At 49.2% G+C, this 19,364-nt stretch overlaps 1 protein-coding gene across 1 annotated transcript in view; it reads right to left on the reverse strand.

Annotated features, from left to right (window-relative positions):
• Positions 1-19,364, reverse strand: part of LOC147884043 (uncharacterized) — a 126,946-nt gene that overhangs the window by 29,834 nt on the left and 77,748 nt on the right. The window contains exon 6 of the mRNA XM_087398133.1: positions 14,404-14,571. Within this exon, the coding sequence (XP_087254259.1) occupies positions 14,404-14,571 (168 nt within the window). The remainder of the gene's footprint in view (positions 1-14,403; positions 14,572-19,364) is intronic.

The following is a 19,364-nucleotide window of genomic DNA, read 5'->3' on the forward strand; positions in this document are numbered from 1 at the left end:
CCTGCAGGGCTGATGTAATGTGATCACCAATCTGCTCCCAAAAAGTAATAAAAAAGGAGGGGGTAAGTCCATCTGAACCTGGGCACTTGCCCTTGTGAAGGGCAAGTAATGCAGTCTTGAATTCTGCATTGGTGAAAGGTGCATCCAGAGAAACATACATCTCATCCTTCACCAATACAGGGATACACTGCCAAATAACCTCTCTGGCATCATCAATGGCCTGTGTGCCTGGATCTGCAGTAAGAAGGGATGCAAAAAAGTCTGAAGCTACATGCATGACAGCATCAGGATCTGACTGTAACACCCCGTCTGAGTCAACAAGCTGCGAAACACTATCTCTACTATGTCTGGGCCCATGAGTAGAGAAAAAGTGTTTGTTGACCCTGCCACCGGTCTGAATCCAAAAGGATTCCCGTGCATGAAAGGCATACTCTGCTCTCTGATCCAACAATGTCTGCAAATGAGCCCTTGCTGTAGCAAGGCGCTCTTGAATCCAAGCATCTGTGGGCCTCTTCTGCTAACTGCTGGCGTATACCAATCTCACATCTAAGAATCTCACGTCTCCTAGAATCAGCGACTGAACGATAATAGCCACTAATTCCGAATAAGGCTGCAGCTACCTGAGATGGATGGACAGCTCCACCCTGTATGTGAGAAACCCAAATCTGTAAAATATCCTCCATGAGGCTATCCTCTATATAAAAAGCATCCGGAATCCTGACACTGGCAGAGCATCCTCTCCGATGAGGCTCAAGAATCTGCAACACCACTGGAAAATGATGTGAGGTGGAAACCCCAGTAGAAATGCATACAGATCCTCCTTTGTCAAGTGCCCAATCAACTACATAAAATCTGTCAATCCGTGCATGAATGGGCATGTGTATTCTCCTGTTCGACCAAGAGTATAGGAGTCAGTGTGGCATAATAGGAAAGGCATCATCCAACCAAGTGTCTCTGCCACTGAACTAAAAGAGAAAGGCATCCCAGGGTGCCCTCTCCAAAGAATGAATTCCACCCTGTCTGCCTCCCTTTTTGTCTGAAGGCAACTCAACCATGTTGACGTCGCCACCAATGATCCAAGAATCTGCAATGGGGGCCCAAGAGAGTAACTCCTTCCAAAAGGAGATCCGCTCCCCTCTGTTGTTGGGAGCATAAAGATTGAGAAGACCAATCTTACGCCCTCCAATCAAAATAATGATCCATTGAGCTCTAGAAGGGGAGATAATACCATGACCAGCAACCAAGGGGAGAATAGAAAGAGAGACCGAAATGCAAGTACCTCCCCTTGTGCCCATAGCAGGCGACCAGAAGGTATGTCCTGAAAGCAGTTTGCCAGATTTAGAGCAATCACTGGCATCCAGCTTTGTTCCTGGATAAAAAGGATATCAATAGCACCTCCAGTGACGCTTGGATGAAGCTGGTTCCGGATTAGCTGCCTACGGCGACGGTGTGGAACTCCGCCTAGGCCCTGTATGTTCCAGCTGACTATCCTCATCGACAGGAGGATGCTGGATGGAAAGGCTTACCCGACCTAGTAGAGGAGACCAGCTTCTGTTGGGCTGAAACACTCCTACTGAGGGCAGGAAACTCAACAGGTGAAAGGATCCCCACCCCTGCTGAAAGGGAGGCCCTGTCAAAAGGAATCCCAATGACTGGGACCCCTAAGGTGGAGGGCACAAACTCCTCATCATCCATGAAAGTCTGGCCGAGGAGTGCGAAGAAGACGTGCACTCGTGGAAGATGGAGGAGAAGGACCTGCCAGGCCTCTATCAGCAGAACTGGAGCTGGGGATTGAGGAGGCCTGTGGCTGGGGTGAAGAGGAATCAGGAGCCCTCATCTGCGCCTGCACTTTCTCGGTTGTCCTGACTGTGGCAGGAACAGTATGTGGGGAAGTACCTGTAGTCCCCTCGTGGTCAGAAACCAAGGGGTCAGAGACCAAAGTGACTGGGGCTGGTGGATCTAAAGGCCCCTCCTGATGTGGAACTGTAGTGTCTGGGGCTGCAGCAACATCCACCTCTGGAGTCTGGAAGGCATCTGTCTAAACAGGATCAAGAGTCTCCTCCTGAGGTAAGGGAGCTACTCTGATAGCTCTCCATCGTGGTACTGGGTGTGCTGCGGGCATTGGGCGCCCTGCTGTCCCTGGTGGTCTTGGGGTGTGTGAAACAGGGCGCCCTGTTGCTCTTGGTGGTCCTGGAGTGCGTGGTACAGGGTGCTGGGGAGGTGCAGTCGTGGTAGTACTACGTGAAGGAGCCGCACCAGAAGACCTCTTGGGTCTTTTTCTCTTCCTTGGGCAGTCTCTAGCAAAGTGCCCAAGGGTCTTGCAAATCTTGCACTGGTCCTGTCTACTAGAAATCTCGACTCTCTGTCGAAAGAGAGAGTCGTCTGGACGCTGAAGCATAATGTGGTCATCTGAGATGTTAGGGTCAGAGACAATGACCCTAACACGAGGCACCCCGTCTGCACTGACTGCCTCTGCCAAGGAAGAAGGCATGCCAGGAAGGGAGGGGATCTCCGTGACCACTCCGAATGTGGCTCCGATAGTGGCAAGCAGTCGATGGTAGACCTGAGGAAGACCAGGAAACCTAATGAACAGTGATGTGACTTGCCTATCCTCCTCGACCGGATCAAAGCCCAAGGTGTAGGGCAAAAGAAAGATCCTCCTCGAGCCCAAAGCCAGGGGATTAGCTTTGAGAACAAGGGTTGTGGACTCGTGGGAGTCGAAAACCACTTGGAAGAATCCACGTCCCAAAAGTCGAATATCCCTGAGGTGAGGGGCGAGGTCTCCTGGTAACGCCGCCAACATCCAGTCTCTAGCCTGTGATCCGGAAGGGTGTGACTCAAAGATGCGGGCGAAAAGTGATGTGGAGCCCTCTAATTCCACATCTTTCTTGAGCTGCTGCAGCTCGTCTTCTGAAAAAATGACGGTTCTCGCGGCCAGTGGAGGTGGACGGAGATTGGCTGAATGGGGATCCATTCGCCAATCGATGTGAAAAGGCCGATTCCAACACTGATAAAGCTCCGTCTGTGAAACTACTGCCCAGGACGCCCTGAACGTGGGCGCAGGAAGAAGGAGAAAGAGAGGGTAGGAGAGAGGGGAAGGGAAGGGAAAGAGAGGGGCAGGAAGAAGGAGAAAGAGAGGGGAGACGGAGGTAGGCTGAGGGGGAGGCGTGGGGAGATAGGGAGGAAGGGGGCGGGGAGGGAGAGGGAGGAGGTTGTTTTTTTTTTTTTTTGGAAAAATCTTCCCCCCCCCCCCCCCTGTCACCTAGGGGCGGAGGGAGAGCAGCGGGGGGGGGGGGGGGGGGGAGAGCATGGGGGAGGGAGGGGGGCGGGGGAGGAGAAGGGGGCAGGGGGGCTGGCGGGGGAGAGGGAGGGTGGAGGAGAAGGGGGCAGCGGGGAGGGTGAGAGCAGCAAGGGGGGAGAGGGAGGGCGAGGGGGGGGGGGCGGGGGAGGAGAAGGGGGCGGGGGGGCTGGCGGGGGAGAGGGAGGGCAGAGGAGAAGGGGGCAGCGGGGAGGGGGGCAGCGGGGAGGGGAGAGGAGAAAGGGGCAGCGGCGAGGGGGGCAGCGGGGGGGGGCTGGCGAGGGAGAGGGATGACGGGGGAGGGGACGGGGGAGGAGAAGGGGGGCGGGGGGGCTGACGGGTGGGGGAGAGGTTGGGCGGGGAGGGAGAGGTAGGGGGTAGCGGCGGGGGGAGAGGGAGGGCGGAGAAGAGGAAGGGGAGAGGGAGGGAGAGGGAGGAGGGAGAAGGGGCTGGCGAGAGGGGAGGGAGAGGAGGAGCAGCGAGGGGGGGAGGGGGGGGGGGCAGCGAGGGGGAGGGAGAGGGAGAGGGGGCTGGCTGAGAGAGGGAGAGGGGAGGGCAGTAGCTCATGGGGAGGAGCAGCAGCTCCGCTTGCTCTTGCAAGTTTTTTTTCCCGATTGCAACTTTTTTGGCATTGACTTTTGGCAGACCCATGATGGGATTTCTATGTCACAGACAAAGTATTCGAAGGGATTGAAGCAAGCACCTCGTGCGTGGTATCAGAAGATACATCAGTTTTTGCTATCCCAGGGCTTCGTCAATACTCATACAGAGCCAAATCTGTATGTTCTGCAGCAAATATCAGAATTGGTCATGTTGGTACTATATGTGGATGACATCATACTCACTGGCAATGATTTGCAGCAAATTACAGCAATGCAGTCCACTGTATGTCACAACTTTGACATGACAGATTTGGGCCTATTGCATTATTGTCTTGGCATTGAGTTTTTTTTTGGCAAAAAAGAGACTTCTATTAAGTAAGAAAGAAACTCGCTAGAGCAAGCTCTGTGCGGAAATACAACATGCTAAGCATGTAATAAAAAACACCTCAGAAGAATGAGGTAGAAAGAAACCAAGGCTGAGGCTGAAAATGCCAACTCAACCCTATAGAAGTCTCAGCAAGGAAGGAAGAGTCTCTCCAATCCCTAAGAAAAGTAACTCTCTTGGAGGAGGCTGCTCGAGAGGATCCCTGCATGGTCGCCCATATGGCCATCAGAGTGTGTACCGTATCTGTCCAATACTGGCCAAGGTCTGAGAAGGGTGAACCTGAGAACCCTCCATAGCCTCAGTGCACCTGGCTCTCCAAATGTGCCATGCTGCAATGCTAGCTAAAACCTCCCATGGAGAGTCAACTGAGGAATGAGCAGTCCTGAAGAGAGTGGTTGGAACATCCTCTAAAGAGCACGACTCCACAAGGTGTCGTCAGATGTGAAGAGCCCAAGACGAGTCATGTCTCTCAAAGAAAACCTGGGGCCCGAGTGAGCCAAGCCACTGATCCCCAGGTCATATAGAAGGGGAGGCGAACAAACTTGGCATTGAGTTTTGGCAGACCCATGATGGGATTTCTATGTCACAGACAAAGTATTCAAAGGGGTTGTTGCAGAAATTTAAAATGGAGAACTGTAAGCATGTGGCTACTCCATTGGAAAAGGAACTCAAGCTGAGTAAGCATGATACTGCTGAAAAGTTTGATGGCACTTTGTACAGGCAGTTGGTTGGCAGTTTGATATATCTATGCTCCACACGGCCTGATATTGCCTACGTCACAGGGCTTTTGAGCCAGTTCATGCATTGTCCCACGATCACACATTGGAATGCAGCAAAGAGGGTTCTCAGATATGTCCATGGCACTCTCTCTTTTGGGTTGCATTATGCTTCAGATTGTGATCTAGCGCTGAGTGGTTTCACCGACTCAGATTGGTCAAGGGACATTGATGGCAAACAGTCCACTACTGGCTATTGCTTCTCATTGGGTTTAGCCTGTATCTCATGGCTCAGTAAGAAGCAAGAGCGATCTTTCCTCCAGTGACGCAGAGTACAAAGCTGCAAATTCAGCCACTACGGAGTTAATGTGGTTAAAAGGAAGCTTTTGCATGACTTGCATCATGCATAGGATGGCGAAGCAAACTCTATCTTCTGTGACAGCGAGAGTTGCATTGCCATAGCCAACAATCATATCAACCAAGTCCCATGTGGCATTCTTCTCAATGGATTTAATCTCAGCTTCCATAGCTTTCTGCCATGCCGGATTATAGGGTGCGTACATATTATGAGTGGTAACCCTTGAGCAGATTATCCGAGCAACACTCAATGGAGTTATACTTGAATGAATGTTTTTTTATGGAATATATATTTTTTAAAACCTCAATCGACAGCGCTCATATTAGCACATGTTTCTTTAATTGATTTTATAGTAAACCTCTAGGTATTTTTGTAACTTTGGAAGTTGCTAATTTATTGCACATAATAAAAATCTTATTAGGGATTAAAATAGAGGCAAGCTTATGCAAAGATAAGGTCTTATAGATAATTTTCTTACTTAGATGTCCAAATCGAGTGACATAGGTGTTCTGAAACAGTAAGAATTTATTGGACCCTAAGGAACGAGCTGCTGCTCCTCCCCGTTCCCCTGCTGCTCCCCCTCCCTCAGCCCGTCTCTCTCCCCCCTCAGCCTGTCCCTAGCCCCTCCCTGCTGCTCCCCCCCCTCCCCCCCTGCTGCTCCGCCCCCTCCCCCCCTGCTACTCCGCCCCCTCCCCCTGCCTGTCCCTCGCTCCCTCCCTCTGCTGTCCCGCCCCCTCTCCCTGCTGTCCCGCCCCCTCTCCCTGCCTCCGTCCCCTCCCCCCTGCTGCTCCGCCCCCTCTCCCTGCCTCCGCCCCCTCCCCCCTGCTGCTCCCCCTGCCCCCTGCTGTCCCCCCCCTCCCCTGCCTCCGCCCCCTCCCCCTGCTGCTCCGCCCCCCCTCCCCTGCCTCCGCCCCCTCCCCCCTGCTGCTCCCCCTCTCCCCCCTGCCTCCGCCCCTTCCCCCCTGCTGCTCCGCTCCCTCTCCCCTGCCTCCGCCCCCTCCCCCTTGCTGTCCAGCCCACCCTCCCCTGCTGTCCCGCCCCCTCCCTGCTTGCTCTCCCGCCCCCTCTCTTCCTCTCACTCCTCCCTTTCTTCTCCTCTCCTTTCCCCTCCCTCCCTCTCAGCTTGCCCCTCTCCCCTCTCAGCCCCAGCCCCTCTCCTCCTTCCCTCCCCTTCCCCCCTGCTTCCTCTTAGCCTCCTTTCCCCTCCCTTGCCCCTCGCAGCTTTTTTGGAACGGAAGGAGTTTTTTTTTCTGTTCGAGTCGGCCTCCTCACCTTGATTGGCGATGGATTCCCCGTTAGCCAATCCTACTCCATCTCCACCGGCCGCGAAAACTATCACTTTCTCTAAAGACGAGTTGCAGCAGCTCAAGAAGGATGTAGAGATTGAGTGCTCTACCACTTTGCTAGCACGCATCTTCGGGTCTCACCCTTCCAGATCCCAAGCCAGAGACTGGATGCTTGCGGCTCTCCCCCCAGACCTCGCTCCTCGACGATTGGTAGATGTTCGCCTTCTGGGATGAGGTTTTTTCCAGGTTGTTTTTGACACTCCAGAGGCTGCGAGCACTGTACTCAAGGCCGAGTTTTTACACCTGGGACACAGGAAGATCTTCTTTGAAGCCTTTCACCTTGGTTTCGACCCAGTAGAGGCAGATAAGAAGTTCTTCTCGCTCTTCATCAGGTTCCCCGGGCTTCCCCAGGTTTACCATCGACTTCTTTCTGTTATTGGGGAGCATTTTGGCACAGTTGCTGAGATCCCACCCCTCCCTGGGTTGCCATTGACTGCAGCAGAGGCAACCAAGGCTGATGGGGTTCCTAGAGTTAGGGTCCTTTGCAAGGATCCTAACCTCGAGATGGACCACGTCATGATACACCGCCCGGATGGTTCCTTTTTTCGCCAGAGAGTGGAGATTTCAGGCAGGCAGGACCAGTGCAGGATTTGCAGGACCTCGGGACACTTTGCCAGGGATTGTCCCAGGAAGAAGAAAAGGCCTAAGAAGCCCTCTGGTACAGCTACCGCCTCAGGGCATTGACAGGGGGGACAGGGGGGGGGATTAGACCCGGCACTTGCCCCTCGACCTCGACAGAGGGGTGGTACAGGTCCAGCTCCTGCTCGTTCTTCACGTGGCGGTCCTACTCAGTCAGGTGGTGATACAGGTCCAGTACCTATTCCTCGGCCTCGTCAGGGGGGTGGTACAGGTCCTTCACCTGCTCCTCGACCCCCACCTCCCTCAGGCACACGCGACGCTTTACAGTGGGTTCCAGTACGTGTGCAGGTCCCTCCTTCAGTTCACGAGGGTACCTTAGTAGACTCTGCTTCACCTCGAGCTGTCCTTCCTGTCTCACCTTGCACAGTCCGAGACGCTGAAGCTTCGACCTCCTCCCCAGTTGCAGCTTCTTCCTTAGATCCAGCACTGCCAGATGTTCCTCTTGAGGACGGAGAGATTTCCGCGACTGGGCAGACACCGGGTAGAGAGCCTTCCTCACTCCCTCCCTTGGACAGGGGGAAGGGGATAGCTTACACTGTTGATCCTCTTCCCTCACAAGGGATCCTTCGTACTCCGGTGTCTGGATTGCTCCACAGGAACTCGTTTTCAGCCTTGGCAGAGAGTTCAGATTTCCTAGAGGAGGAGTTTGTACCCGCTACTTTTGGGGAGCCAGTGGTTGGATTTCCTATTGACAGGGCTTCTTCTTCAGGTGCCAGGATTCTTTCCCCTATTGACTTTCCTCCACTGGGTTCCTTCCCTCCTTCCTCGAGCAGGAGGTCTTCCCCTGTTGAGGGGTTTGTTTCCGCCACTAGGTCGGGTAAGGTGTTCCACTCTACATCCTCCCGTCGATGAGGATTATCAGTTGGAACATACAGGGCCTAGGTGGCGTCCCACATCGCCGCCGTAGACAGCTGATCCGGGATCAGCTTCATCCAGGTGTTACTGGGGGTCCCATTGATATATTATTTATTCAAGAGCACAAGCTGGATTATAGAGATTGTGCCAAGTCAGGCAAGTTGCTTTCAGGACATACTTTTTGGTCGCCTGCTTTGGGCACTAGGGGTGGCACTTCTATTTCAGTTTCGCATTCGGTTCTCCCCTTAGTTGTTGGGCACGGAGTCATTATCCCCTCTAGAGCTCAGTGGATTATTCTTTTGATTGGAGGGTGTAAGGTTGGCTTCCTCAACCTATATGCCTCCAACATTAGAGGGGAACGTGTCCTTATGTGGAAGACTTTGCTCTCCTGGGCCCCCATTGTGGATTCTTGGGTGATTGGAGGTGACTTTAACATGGTCGAGTTACCTTCAGACAAAAAAGGGGGTAGAGAAGGCGGACTTCACTCTTTGGAGAGAGCAGCTTGGGATGCCTTCCTTTTCCATTTCTGTGGCAGAGATACTTGGTGTGATGATGCCTTTCTTATTCAGCCACAGTCCCTCCTGTTCTCTTGGTCGAACAGGAGGCAACAGATGCCTATTCATGCACGCATTGACAGATTTTATGTAGATGACTGGGCACTAGACAGAGGTGGATCGGTATGCATTGCTGTGGGGGTTTCCACCTCAGACCATTTCCCTGTTGTTCTGGCTATCTCAGAGCCTCACTTGAGAGGCCGATCTGCCAGCATCAGGATTCCAGATGCCTTTTACACAGAGGAGGACCTTACAGAGGCAGCCCTACGGATATGGTTTGCTCATGTCCAGGGAGGGCAGCCACATCCTTTACATTTAGCCGCTGCCCTCTCTGGTATTAGCGACTTTTACATCTCAGTTGCTTCTACCAGAAGACGAGATATTCTCAGACGTGAGATTGGTGTTCGCCAGCAGTTAGCAGCTTTGCAGAGGGAAGAGCAGAAACGGCCTTCAGATGCTTGGATTCAGGAGCGCCTTGCTGCAGCAAGGGCTCATCTGCAGTTATTGCTTGATCAGAGAGCAGAGTATGCCTTCATGCACGGGAGTCCTTCTGGATTCAGATGGGTGGTAGAGTCAATAAACACTTTTTCTCTACTCTTGGCCCTAGACATAGTAGAGAGAGTGTATCTCAGCTTATTGACTCACATGGGGTTTTACAGACAGAGCCAGATGACGTCTTACGCATAGCTTCAGATTTCTATGCCACCCTCCTTACTGCTGATCCTGAGACACACGATATAGAGGATGCTAGACAGGCTATTTGGCAGAGTATCCCAGTGTTGGTGAATCCGGATATGCAGGTTCTACTTGACGCACCTTTCACCAACACAAAGTTCAGGACTGCACTTTCAGCCCTTCACAAGGGCAAGTGCCCAGGTTTAGATGGCCTCACCCCGTCTTTTTTCATTGCATTTTGGGATATGATTGGAGACTATATTACTTCAGCCATGCAGGCCATTTGGGACTCTGGCGAGATGCCTGAATCGCTTATAGAGGGCCTCATCCACCTTATCCCAAAAGGAGGTAGCAGAAATTTATTGTCTCAGTGGAGGCCTATCACACTTCTGGGGACTTGTTACAAGATTCTGGCCAAGGCTATCAGCCTCCGATTGCAGCCACTTCTCCCTGATCTTATCCACGACACTCAGACGGGATTTGTGCATGGCAGAAGTATTTTTGATAACATTTTTTCTTTCTGGGAAGCTTCAGAGTGGACCATGCAGAGTGGCCAGAATCTTGCCATTCTACTGTTGGATTTTGAAAAAGCTTATGACAGAGTAGATTGGAGTTTTTTGGAGGGCACCCTTCTACGCTTTGGATTCACTGATGTTTGGATCAGAGGTGTTTCCTCTTTGTACAGATCAGCCCATAGCCAGGTACTTATTGGTGGGGTAAGGGGTGAGAGATTTCAGATTTCGAGATCAGTCCGTCAGGGATGCCCCCTTGCTCCTTTCCTTTTTTTATTCGTGGCCGAAGCTATGAGCATCTTTGTTAGATCTCAAGCTGACATCTTTGGGCTGAGACTTCCTATCAGAAGAGAAGAGGAGCTGCTTGACAGTGAGTTGGCTGATGACACAGCGATTTATTTGGATGCCTCTCCACAGACATTGACTTCTTTCAGGACAGCATTGGATTTATTTTGCTTGGCGGCAGGGGCGCAGATAAATTGGCATAAATCCAATGGCTTTGGGATCAGTGATGAGGACACTCCAGTTTGGGGACTTGACATAGGGTTCACTTGGGTTCAGAGGGGTGTGCCTATCAGGTATTTGGGCTGCCATGTCGGCTTGGGTATTTCTACCACGCAGCAGTTTGCTCCCGTGTTGGAGAGCATCAGAAGGAAGCTTCTCTTTTGGAGCTCAGCCAAGCTGGATCTTGCCTCTAGAGTTGTGGTGGTCAACCAGGTCCTCTTGGCCATGGCCTGGTTTATTTGTTCATGTTGGTGCCGTTCTAGGGACTGCATCATTCAGCTCAGAAGACCGATCAGGAACTTTCTCTGGAGTGGGCTTGATGGCACAGCAGATGCCTTAGCCAGAGTGGCTTGGGAGACCCTCATCCTCCCTACACAGGATGGGGGTCTCAATATTATTGATCCAGATTTACAGTGCAGAGCCTTACTCTGCAAGATAATGGTGCGAGGACTTATGCCAGGACAGGAACCGTGGAAGGACTTTCTTATCAGCAGCATACAGAGGTGCACACCTTCCTCAGGAGGAGACTGGATGAGCAGTGTTAGATGGATCTTCACCTCAGCACACCTCAGATCACCTTCATCCCCTCTCATGGTTGCCATTCTGAAAGCTTGGGCTAGTTTCAGAAGCTCTCTTCGGAGGATTCCTCCTTCCTCCCGGGAAGAGATTGATAGGCAGCCCATCATGTGGAACGACAGTATTTTAGATGATCGTGGCAGACCACTGGGTGCCTCACCCTACATGCAGTGGGCCAAGTGGGAGAGGGGACCTGCTTCTTCTTTAGGATCTTGGAAAGCCTTCCGTAGGCTTCCAGAGGAAACCAAGTCAAGGTTGACAGGACATCTCAGAGGGAGTGTGGGGAGGATCTTGCAGATTGAGACAGCCCTTCCAGAGGCTTGGATAGACACAGATGATATGCCTCTCACTACCTCTACTTGGGCAGGTACTTTCTCGAGAGGCGGGGTTCCACTTCAGGTCTTAGCCTTCCGAGATGCACAGGAGGATGCTTTGGTTTTCAGTGTCCAGGATGGTGGCAGATTGCTCAGATCTACAGATGATATATTGCTTGAGTCTGCTTTTCAGCCTATCAGGGTCATAGGCCTTTTGATGCAGGGATCAGATTCAGAGTGGTTCTTAGACCCTGACCCCCAGTTACTCTCCACTGGGTCTTGGAGACTTTGGCTCTATGGAGGAGTTTCCATCAGGTATTTACAGTGGGACCCCGGAGAGTGGGAGTGGATTGACGCGGGGCATCGAGAGAAGACCATCCCCTTCTTTCGTTACACGGTCAGTAATGCCAGGAGATTTCAGCTCAGTAGTAGAGGCTGGAGACCCTCCAGAGTTCCTCATTGGGAGACTTTTGGTATTACTGCGGATCAGCAGAGGTACTTCTGGAGGAGGCTCTGGAAATCCCACAGGAATAGAAAGATCACTATCTTCTTTTGGCTTTCTATTCATGGAGGGATTGCAGTGAACCTTTGGAGGTCCAGATTCGGAGCCGACCCTACTTGCCCTCGTTGCCTTTCTGCTTCGGAGTCTATTCAGCATTGCTTATGGGATTGCAGACACGCGAGATTGATTTGGATGGGGATAGCCAGGATCTTCAGTCACTTTGCCCATTCCCCACTCTTTATGACTTGGGGCTCGGTGGCTTGGCTTTCTCTTACAGGACCTCAGGTTTTCTATGAGGGACTTGACTCCTCCCGGGCCATTTCGGTTCGACGTCATCGGGTTGAGCTCTGCTCGTTGGATGTGGTTCCACACCGTCCTTTTACAGCTGTACATGCCTCTGTGGATACTTCTTGGGAGATTATAGCGAGCATAGCAGCCTGGCATATCTCGAGATCCAGATGCACAGAGGCTATGGAGGGTACTCAGGTTCATCCCTCTCATACATTGGCTAGTATCTGGACAGACAATATCTGGACAGACATCGTACACACTCTGATGGCCGTATGGACGGGTATGCAGGGGGACTCCCGTGCAGCCTCAGCTAGGAGGGCTTCTTTCTTCAGGGAATGGAAGGATTCTCCTTTCTTCTCTGAATCTACTACAGGGTTGAGATGGCACTTTCAGCCTCAGCCTTGGTTTCTTTCCACCTCACTCTGAGGGGGTTTTTTATTATCCTCATGATTTCATGATGTATTCCGCTTTGAGCTTGCTCTCGCGGGTTTTTGTTCTTACTTAATAGATGTCTTTTTCATGAAAAAAAAAATCGAGTGACATAAAAATAGCCGTATTGGTCTACTTTAACTTTAATCTTGCATGCATGTACCAAGGTACAAAGAGCCAAAGACATATACCCTTGGTTTGAATGCTCTCATGATGCAATTGTGTGTATTATATTTGCACATTCATTGTATTTTCTATAAGCCTCAACATGCCATGTTAAGTGTCGATACCTATTAAACATTTGCCAATAGTCCTAGGGCTATTCCAAGAACAAAATTAGGACTAGTGGCATTGTTCACTTTTAAGTAGATATGTTTATTAATACCTCCCCTCAAGCTTGTGGCGGATATCTTCACCAAAGCCCTGTTAACAAATCTTTTCTTACGACACCGACATGGCTTGGGGATCAAAGACATTCTCACAATGTCAAGGGAGGTTGTGAAGTGATTCACAATGACATTGTTTTCATGCACTTCCATAGGTTGCATATCCATCTGGATGAATTTGTGCAACCATGGTACTTTAGGTACTGCAGGGTACACCTCAGATGTTTCCAGGGTACTTTCAGCCATATCTTTGAGGGGGGATTTGTAAGAGATTACAAAGATATGGTGTTGTAGGCATAAAGTCAACCCTATGGTTGACCAGTAGTACTTGGGTACTATATATACCAAGTACTTGTATTGTTTCATTTGAACATTTCTATTGGAGCTTTCTTGTGTGTGCACTCTTGTTCACTTGTGTTCACAACCTGTCTCCACTTTGTTCCTACAAGCCCCTCCATTTTGTAAGGAATATAGTCCTCCTGGCAGGGTGAGCCCCTCCATTCCGTAAGGAATATAACCCTCCTGGCAGGGTGAGCCCCTCCATTCCGTAAGGAATATCACCCTCCTGGCAAAGGCAGCCCGGGAGAACCCCTGCATGCTCGCCCAACTGGCCATCAAAGTGTGAATATTATCAGTCCAAATACTGGCCAAAGTATGAGAAGGGTGAACCTAATTGATAATAAGAGCTTTGAATCCCACAACCAGTTATCTCCCTTGGTGACATCTTTGAATGGGTAAACTAATATCTCTTTTCAAGTACAAAAATATAAGTAATGTGCGATGAGGCAATTACAGCTAGAATTTCAAAGCCAGCTAAACATTTCTGTTGATTCATCTTGAAAGAAAATGAAAAATGTAAAAATACCCTTGCCATTGAAAGAGGTTTCATCATTGAAACCTTCTACGTCCATGTATCTACACAACTAAGAAGTTTAAAGAATGTTTGTTGAATTGAATAGTCAGCTCTTGTCTGAGAGGAAACCGAAATGCCCTCCTAAAGCTCAATTTCTGATGCATTCTAATGCCCACCATGAAATGTCTCAGTAATTGTAGCATGCAAACTGTACAATACAATCATAATCTATGTATAAGACACGTAAGACAAAGATATACGAACCATCTATTACTGTAAACAGGATCCGAGGAATGGCCCTATCAGCAGGATGAATTGCTAGCATTATATCCTTTATTCTCGCTAAAGTATCCTAACAATAAGAGGATTGATAGATATCATAATACATGTTTTCAAACTGTATTACTGTAAGACACTTACGGGTGTGTTGGCACACATGGCATCGAGGAGCACATGTTGACAGAAACAACTGTAATGTCCAAAAAATGAAAGTTACAGCATCAAGGTACAACGTGGAGCATGACATAGGTGGTGTGTGGTGCCGCTACTCACATGATCTTGTAAAATCTATGCATTAAAACTGTGTGATGGAAAATGTAAGAATATACCTGGACTCTTCTTTCATTGAGAAGATCTCTAGATAATTGTGGCTTCTTTGGAGTTCTTGAAGCCATTTTGCTCCTAAAATTTTGTAATGTGATGGCATGTTGTTGTTTCAAGACCTGAGCATGTTGAATGACTTCACGGTGAAAAAATCTGAATCTCTCGCTCCAAAGCTGCAATTGAAGGGGTATGTTTACTGTAGCAATACAGGCTTGAAATTGAGTGAATGAAGTACTTGATTCTTTGTTAATGTACATTATACTAAGGCACTGACTTGATTAGCATACTAAAGACCCATATTTATACTAGAAAATACAAATTCATCTTCAAGATTTCCAGAAACTATATTAAATGACAATAACATGATGGAAGGAAATACAATATTAATATTGGTGTAAGAGCCAATCAACATAATAATGAACCACAAACAACAACAAAGGAAAAACAAGGGAAAGAGGGACAGGATCAAGAGGCATACAATAGTAAACAAAAAGATGAAAAGGCATGCATTTCTAATCAAGTATAAAACACCTATGAAGGCAAATTTGTTGGACTTCAAATATACAACACCTATGCATTTCTAATCAAGTATACAACACCTATGAAGGAAGATTTATTATAATTTAAGGAGATACCATAACAACAAAATAGCCCTTCAGCTCCACTCATGTTTGTCTTCCTGCACATTAGACAATTTAATGTCTCCCCCCTTTGTTATCTTACGATACCAAAATCAACACAGACGGTTTTCAAACCAAAAGGAAATGGGATTTCAACCCTCAACTTCATGTACAATTTGTGCACCAGGCATTTCATTTTCTTTAGGTTCAAATTCTTTTGTGAAAAAAACTCTCCAATACACATCACTTGTGTATCAACCCCAAGCCCATCTTGCGTTCTTTTGAAAAGTGCAACATAATTATGAATCGATAAATAAATATAAGAAAAGGGAGAGCTAACAAGCTCTTTCTATCGTATGGAAAAAGAAGAATAGAGCAGATGGAACTGTGAAATAGAAACAATTTGATATGACCTTATCGGCAAGAAAAACTCTCCTCAGATCAGGTAGGTGAAAAGTACTCTAGTTTAATATCTTGTATCCGATGACATCCATCCTCACTATAGACAGTTTAGCTAAGCAGAATCCAGATGCTCACTCCGATATCCCATTTATCTAATCATCTAGCTCACTGGGATTCCCCAAAATTCTACATTTTGTCCCTATGTCCAAGTCAAGTATGAGATTCACAAACCAACTAAATAATGTTTCCTGAGTTGGAATAAGGAAGCGAAGAAAACTATTGTGATAACTTCTACATTCTCTAGATTGTAAAATTTACCCACTAGGAAACTACAAATTGAGTTTTTAAAAAAAATTCTCGAGAAAATTACTTCATTAAGTATGATTGAAAACCGCGAAAGCAAGCTCAAATGAGGGAATACATCATGCTATGCACGAGGAAAAAGAAAACAGCTCAAAAGGAGCTGATAAAAATTCCAAGATAGAGGCTGAAAATGCCACCTCAACCCTAAAGGAGACTCAGAGAAGAAAGGAGATCCTCTCCAAACTCTAAAAAAAGTAACTCTCCTGGCAGTGGCTGCTTTGAAGGATCCCTACATGCTCGCCCAGATGGCCATCAGAGTGTGTACTGTGTCGGTCCAATTACTAGTCATAGTCTGAGAGGGTGAATCTGGGTACCCTCCATCACCTCTGTACATCTGGCTCTCCATATATGCCAAGCTGCAATGCTAGCTAGAATCTCCCATGATGTGTCTACTGAGGCATGAGCAACTCTCGACTAAGTGTCGCTATACAAAGAAACCTAGATCTGGATCATGTCCCTCGAAGAACATCTGGGGGCCAGTAAGAGATAACCATGCTACTGAACCCCAGGTCATATAGAAAGGTGTTGTATGAAAGATGTTGAAAATCCTAGCAACACCTTTCTAGATCGTCCTTGCCTCTCTGCACTCCCAAAGGCAATGCTGTACTGACTCAATTGCTATGTGGCAACGAAGACAAGTAGGGTCAACCCCGAACCTAGATCTCCATAGGCTCACTGCAATCCCTCCATGAATAGAAAGCCAAAAGAAAAGAGTGATCTTTCTATTCCTGAGGGATTTCTAGAGCCTACGTCAAAAGTTTTTCTAACATTGAGTAATTGTCATTGACCACAAGACATAATCTCTATAATCCAATATTCTCGAGTGAAGTTTCCCATCACATCCCCAGTACAAAGAGCAAGAGGTATATTGCTAAGGAGGTATATCACATCATGTTGGTGCTCTCATGAGGTTGCATGCGTTCTGTCTAGATAAGATGGTTCATGATTCTTGGAGCCCATGTGGCATGTCTTAGAATCCTCTTGCTGCAAGCAAAGGGTGGTGGGCTGGGTTTTGTCAATCATGAAATGTGAAATTCTAGACATTAGAAATAAGACATTTGCTGAAGTGGATACTTGATCTTCAAGCAAGCCCAAAAGTAGGATAGACCAGATGAGGTACCTACTCCTAAAGACAAACCTCCATGGTTCCTTGAATGTGGCACTAGAAACAACTTTTCTAAGGCTATCATTATGACCCATCCTATGGATGAGTCTCAATTCCTCACTTTTTTTGTTCTACTTGACATTGTCATGGCCTTGTTGTCGTCCTCGTTGATGACATTGCTATTTAAGCATGCAGAGAGAAGGGTGGAATTTACTAGGATTTTAACACACAAAAGTACTGATAAATTTGCAATTACATTGCAAGTCAAATATTTCTAACACGTCATCGAGCATCCAAAATGGAGATTTTGCAATGTGGAATGACCGTTTGCATGGTGGATTGGTCGTGAGGTACAATGAGGACAAATCTTCATCAAGGATAAAAAAGGACATCAATACCAAGAAACTCATGGTGACAAGACATGTGACAGCTTGGTTGCTGTTGCTCCCCGCCTTCCCTGCTGCTGCTCTACCTCCCTTCCCTGCCCCTCTCTCCTCCCTCCCCTCAGCCCCCTCCCTACCCTCTCTTCCCCGCCCTGTTGCCTAGCCTCCTCCCCCGCATTTCCCCACCCCTATCCCCACCCTTTCTTCCACCCTCCCCCGCCCCTTCCCCCGCCCCTTCCTCTGCCCCTACCCCCACCTCTGCTCCGCCCCTCCAGGCCCCCCTCTCTCAGCCCCTCCCCCCGCCTCTACTCTCAGCCCCTACCCCCGCCCCTACCCTGCCTCTACTCTGCCCTCTATAGCTCCCTCACCCCGCCTCTACTCTGCCCTCTACAGCCCCCCCTCTCTCAGTCCTTACCCCCTCTTACCCTCTCCTCTACCCTCAACCCCTTCTCCTCTCCTCTACCCCCGCCCCTTCAGCCCCTCTTCCGCTTCCTTTCCCCTGCCCCTATCCTCACCCCTCCTCCCTCTTTCAGCCCTTCTCCTCCCCTCAGCTTCTCCCTGCCTACCTCAGCTCTATCCCTTCATGTCTCCTCCCTTCAAACTCTTCCTTCTCCTTGCGGCATTTTAGTCGAACGGAGTTCAACTGTGTTCGCGTCAGCCTTTCCAGCCTGATTGATGATGGCTCTGCCAAATCCTCGCCCACTTCCATCAGCCGCAAAAACGATCATTTTCTCAAAAGACAAGTTGCAGCAGCTCAAAAAAGATATAGAGCAGGAGAGCTCGACTTCGCTCTTTGCTCACATCCATGGGTCCCACCCTTCAGGTTACAGGCCAGGTACTGGATGCTCGCTGCTCTACCTGGAGACCTCACAGGGCAGTTCTCAGATGTTCGTCTGCTTGGGCGAGGTTACTTCCAGATTGTTTTTGACTCCTCGGAGGTAGCATATACAGTGCTTTGGGCTAGTCCGTTAGCACTAGGTTCCAGAAGGATTTTTCTGACTCCTTTTTCACTGGGGTTTGATCCTGTCGAGGAAGACAGCCGGATGACGTCACTCTTCATCAAATTTCCAAGCCTTCCTCAGGTGTACCATCGACTGCTACATTCCATTGGAGCCGCCTTTGGAGTGGTTACTAAGATCCCCCCTCTCCCTGAGATGCCTACTTCAGCAGCAAAGGCAGTCAAGTCCAATGGGGTACCCCGTGTTAGGATCATTGTCTCTGACCCTAACATCTCAGATGACCACATTATGCTTCAGCGTCCATATGGCTCCTTCTTCAGATAGAGAGTCGAGATTGCAGGGAGACAAGATCAGTGTAGGATTTGCAGGACCCTTGGGCACTTTGCCAGAGATTGCCCAAGGAAAAAGAAAAGACAAAAAAGATCCACGGGTGCGCCTCATAGCTTCACCCGGCCTGGACCTTCTTCATGACCAGTTCCTACCACCTCACGCGCTGCTAGACCTTTGACTTCACAGCTAGGACCATCAGCCTCTCGTCCTGGTACTTCTACAGTGTGGACAGGACAATCAGCACGTCCTGCTTCGGTCGTCTCCTGTTGGGCAGAGTTGGTAAGCCAGTACCTCAAGCTACCACTGATTCAGGTAGGAGATATCCCTGTCCTGGTTTCATGTGCAAATGAGACTGCTCCTGATCCTGTTCAGATACAGGAGCGCTCATCTAGGGAGAACCTTTCTGCAGAGACCCATGCTTTACTTGAAAAGAATGATAAAGTTGTGGCTGAGGTCATGTAGTTGTGGTCACATCTGTCTACACCTGACAGAGATAAGGGGGTTATTGGTTCCACTCCTTCTGCAGGGCTCCTTCGCACTCCTGTGCCAGAGGTACTCCTTCACACTCCTACTCCAGAGGTACTTCGCAGGAATTCATTTTCAGCTCTGGCAGACTTGGCTGAGTTTGAGGCAGAGGAGGAGTTTGTACCCTCCATGCCTGGGGAGCACATCTTCCAGGACAGAGTTTCCCCCTTAGCAGGGGGGGTGTGCTTTCCTGACTTGACTTCCCTCCTCTTGATAGGAGGAATTTTTCGCAGGAGAAGGCTTTCTCTGGTACCACGTCGGGTAAGATCTTCCATCCGG

Source organism: Dipteris shenzhenensis, chromosome 27 (assembly GCF_047967505.1).
Source record: "Dipteris shenzhenensis isolate YYH24624 ecotype China chromosome 27, Dip_SZ_1.0, whole genome shotgun sequence".
In the NCBI taxonomy this organism is placed as follows: Eukaryota; Viridiplantae; Streptophyta; class Polypodiopsida; order Gleicheniales; family Dipteridaceae; genus Dipteris; species Dipteris shenzhenensis.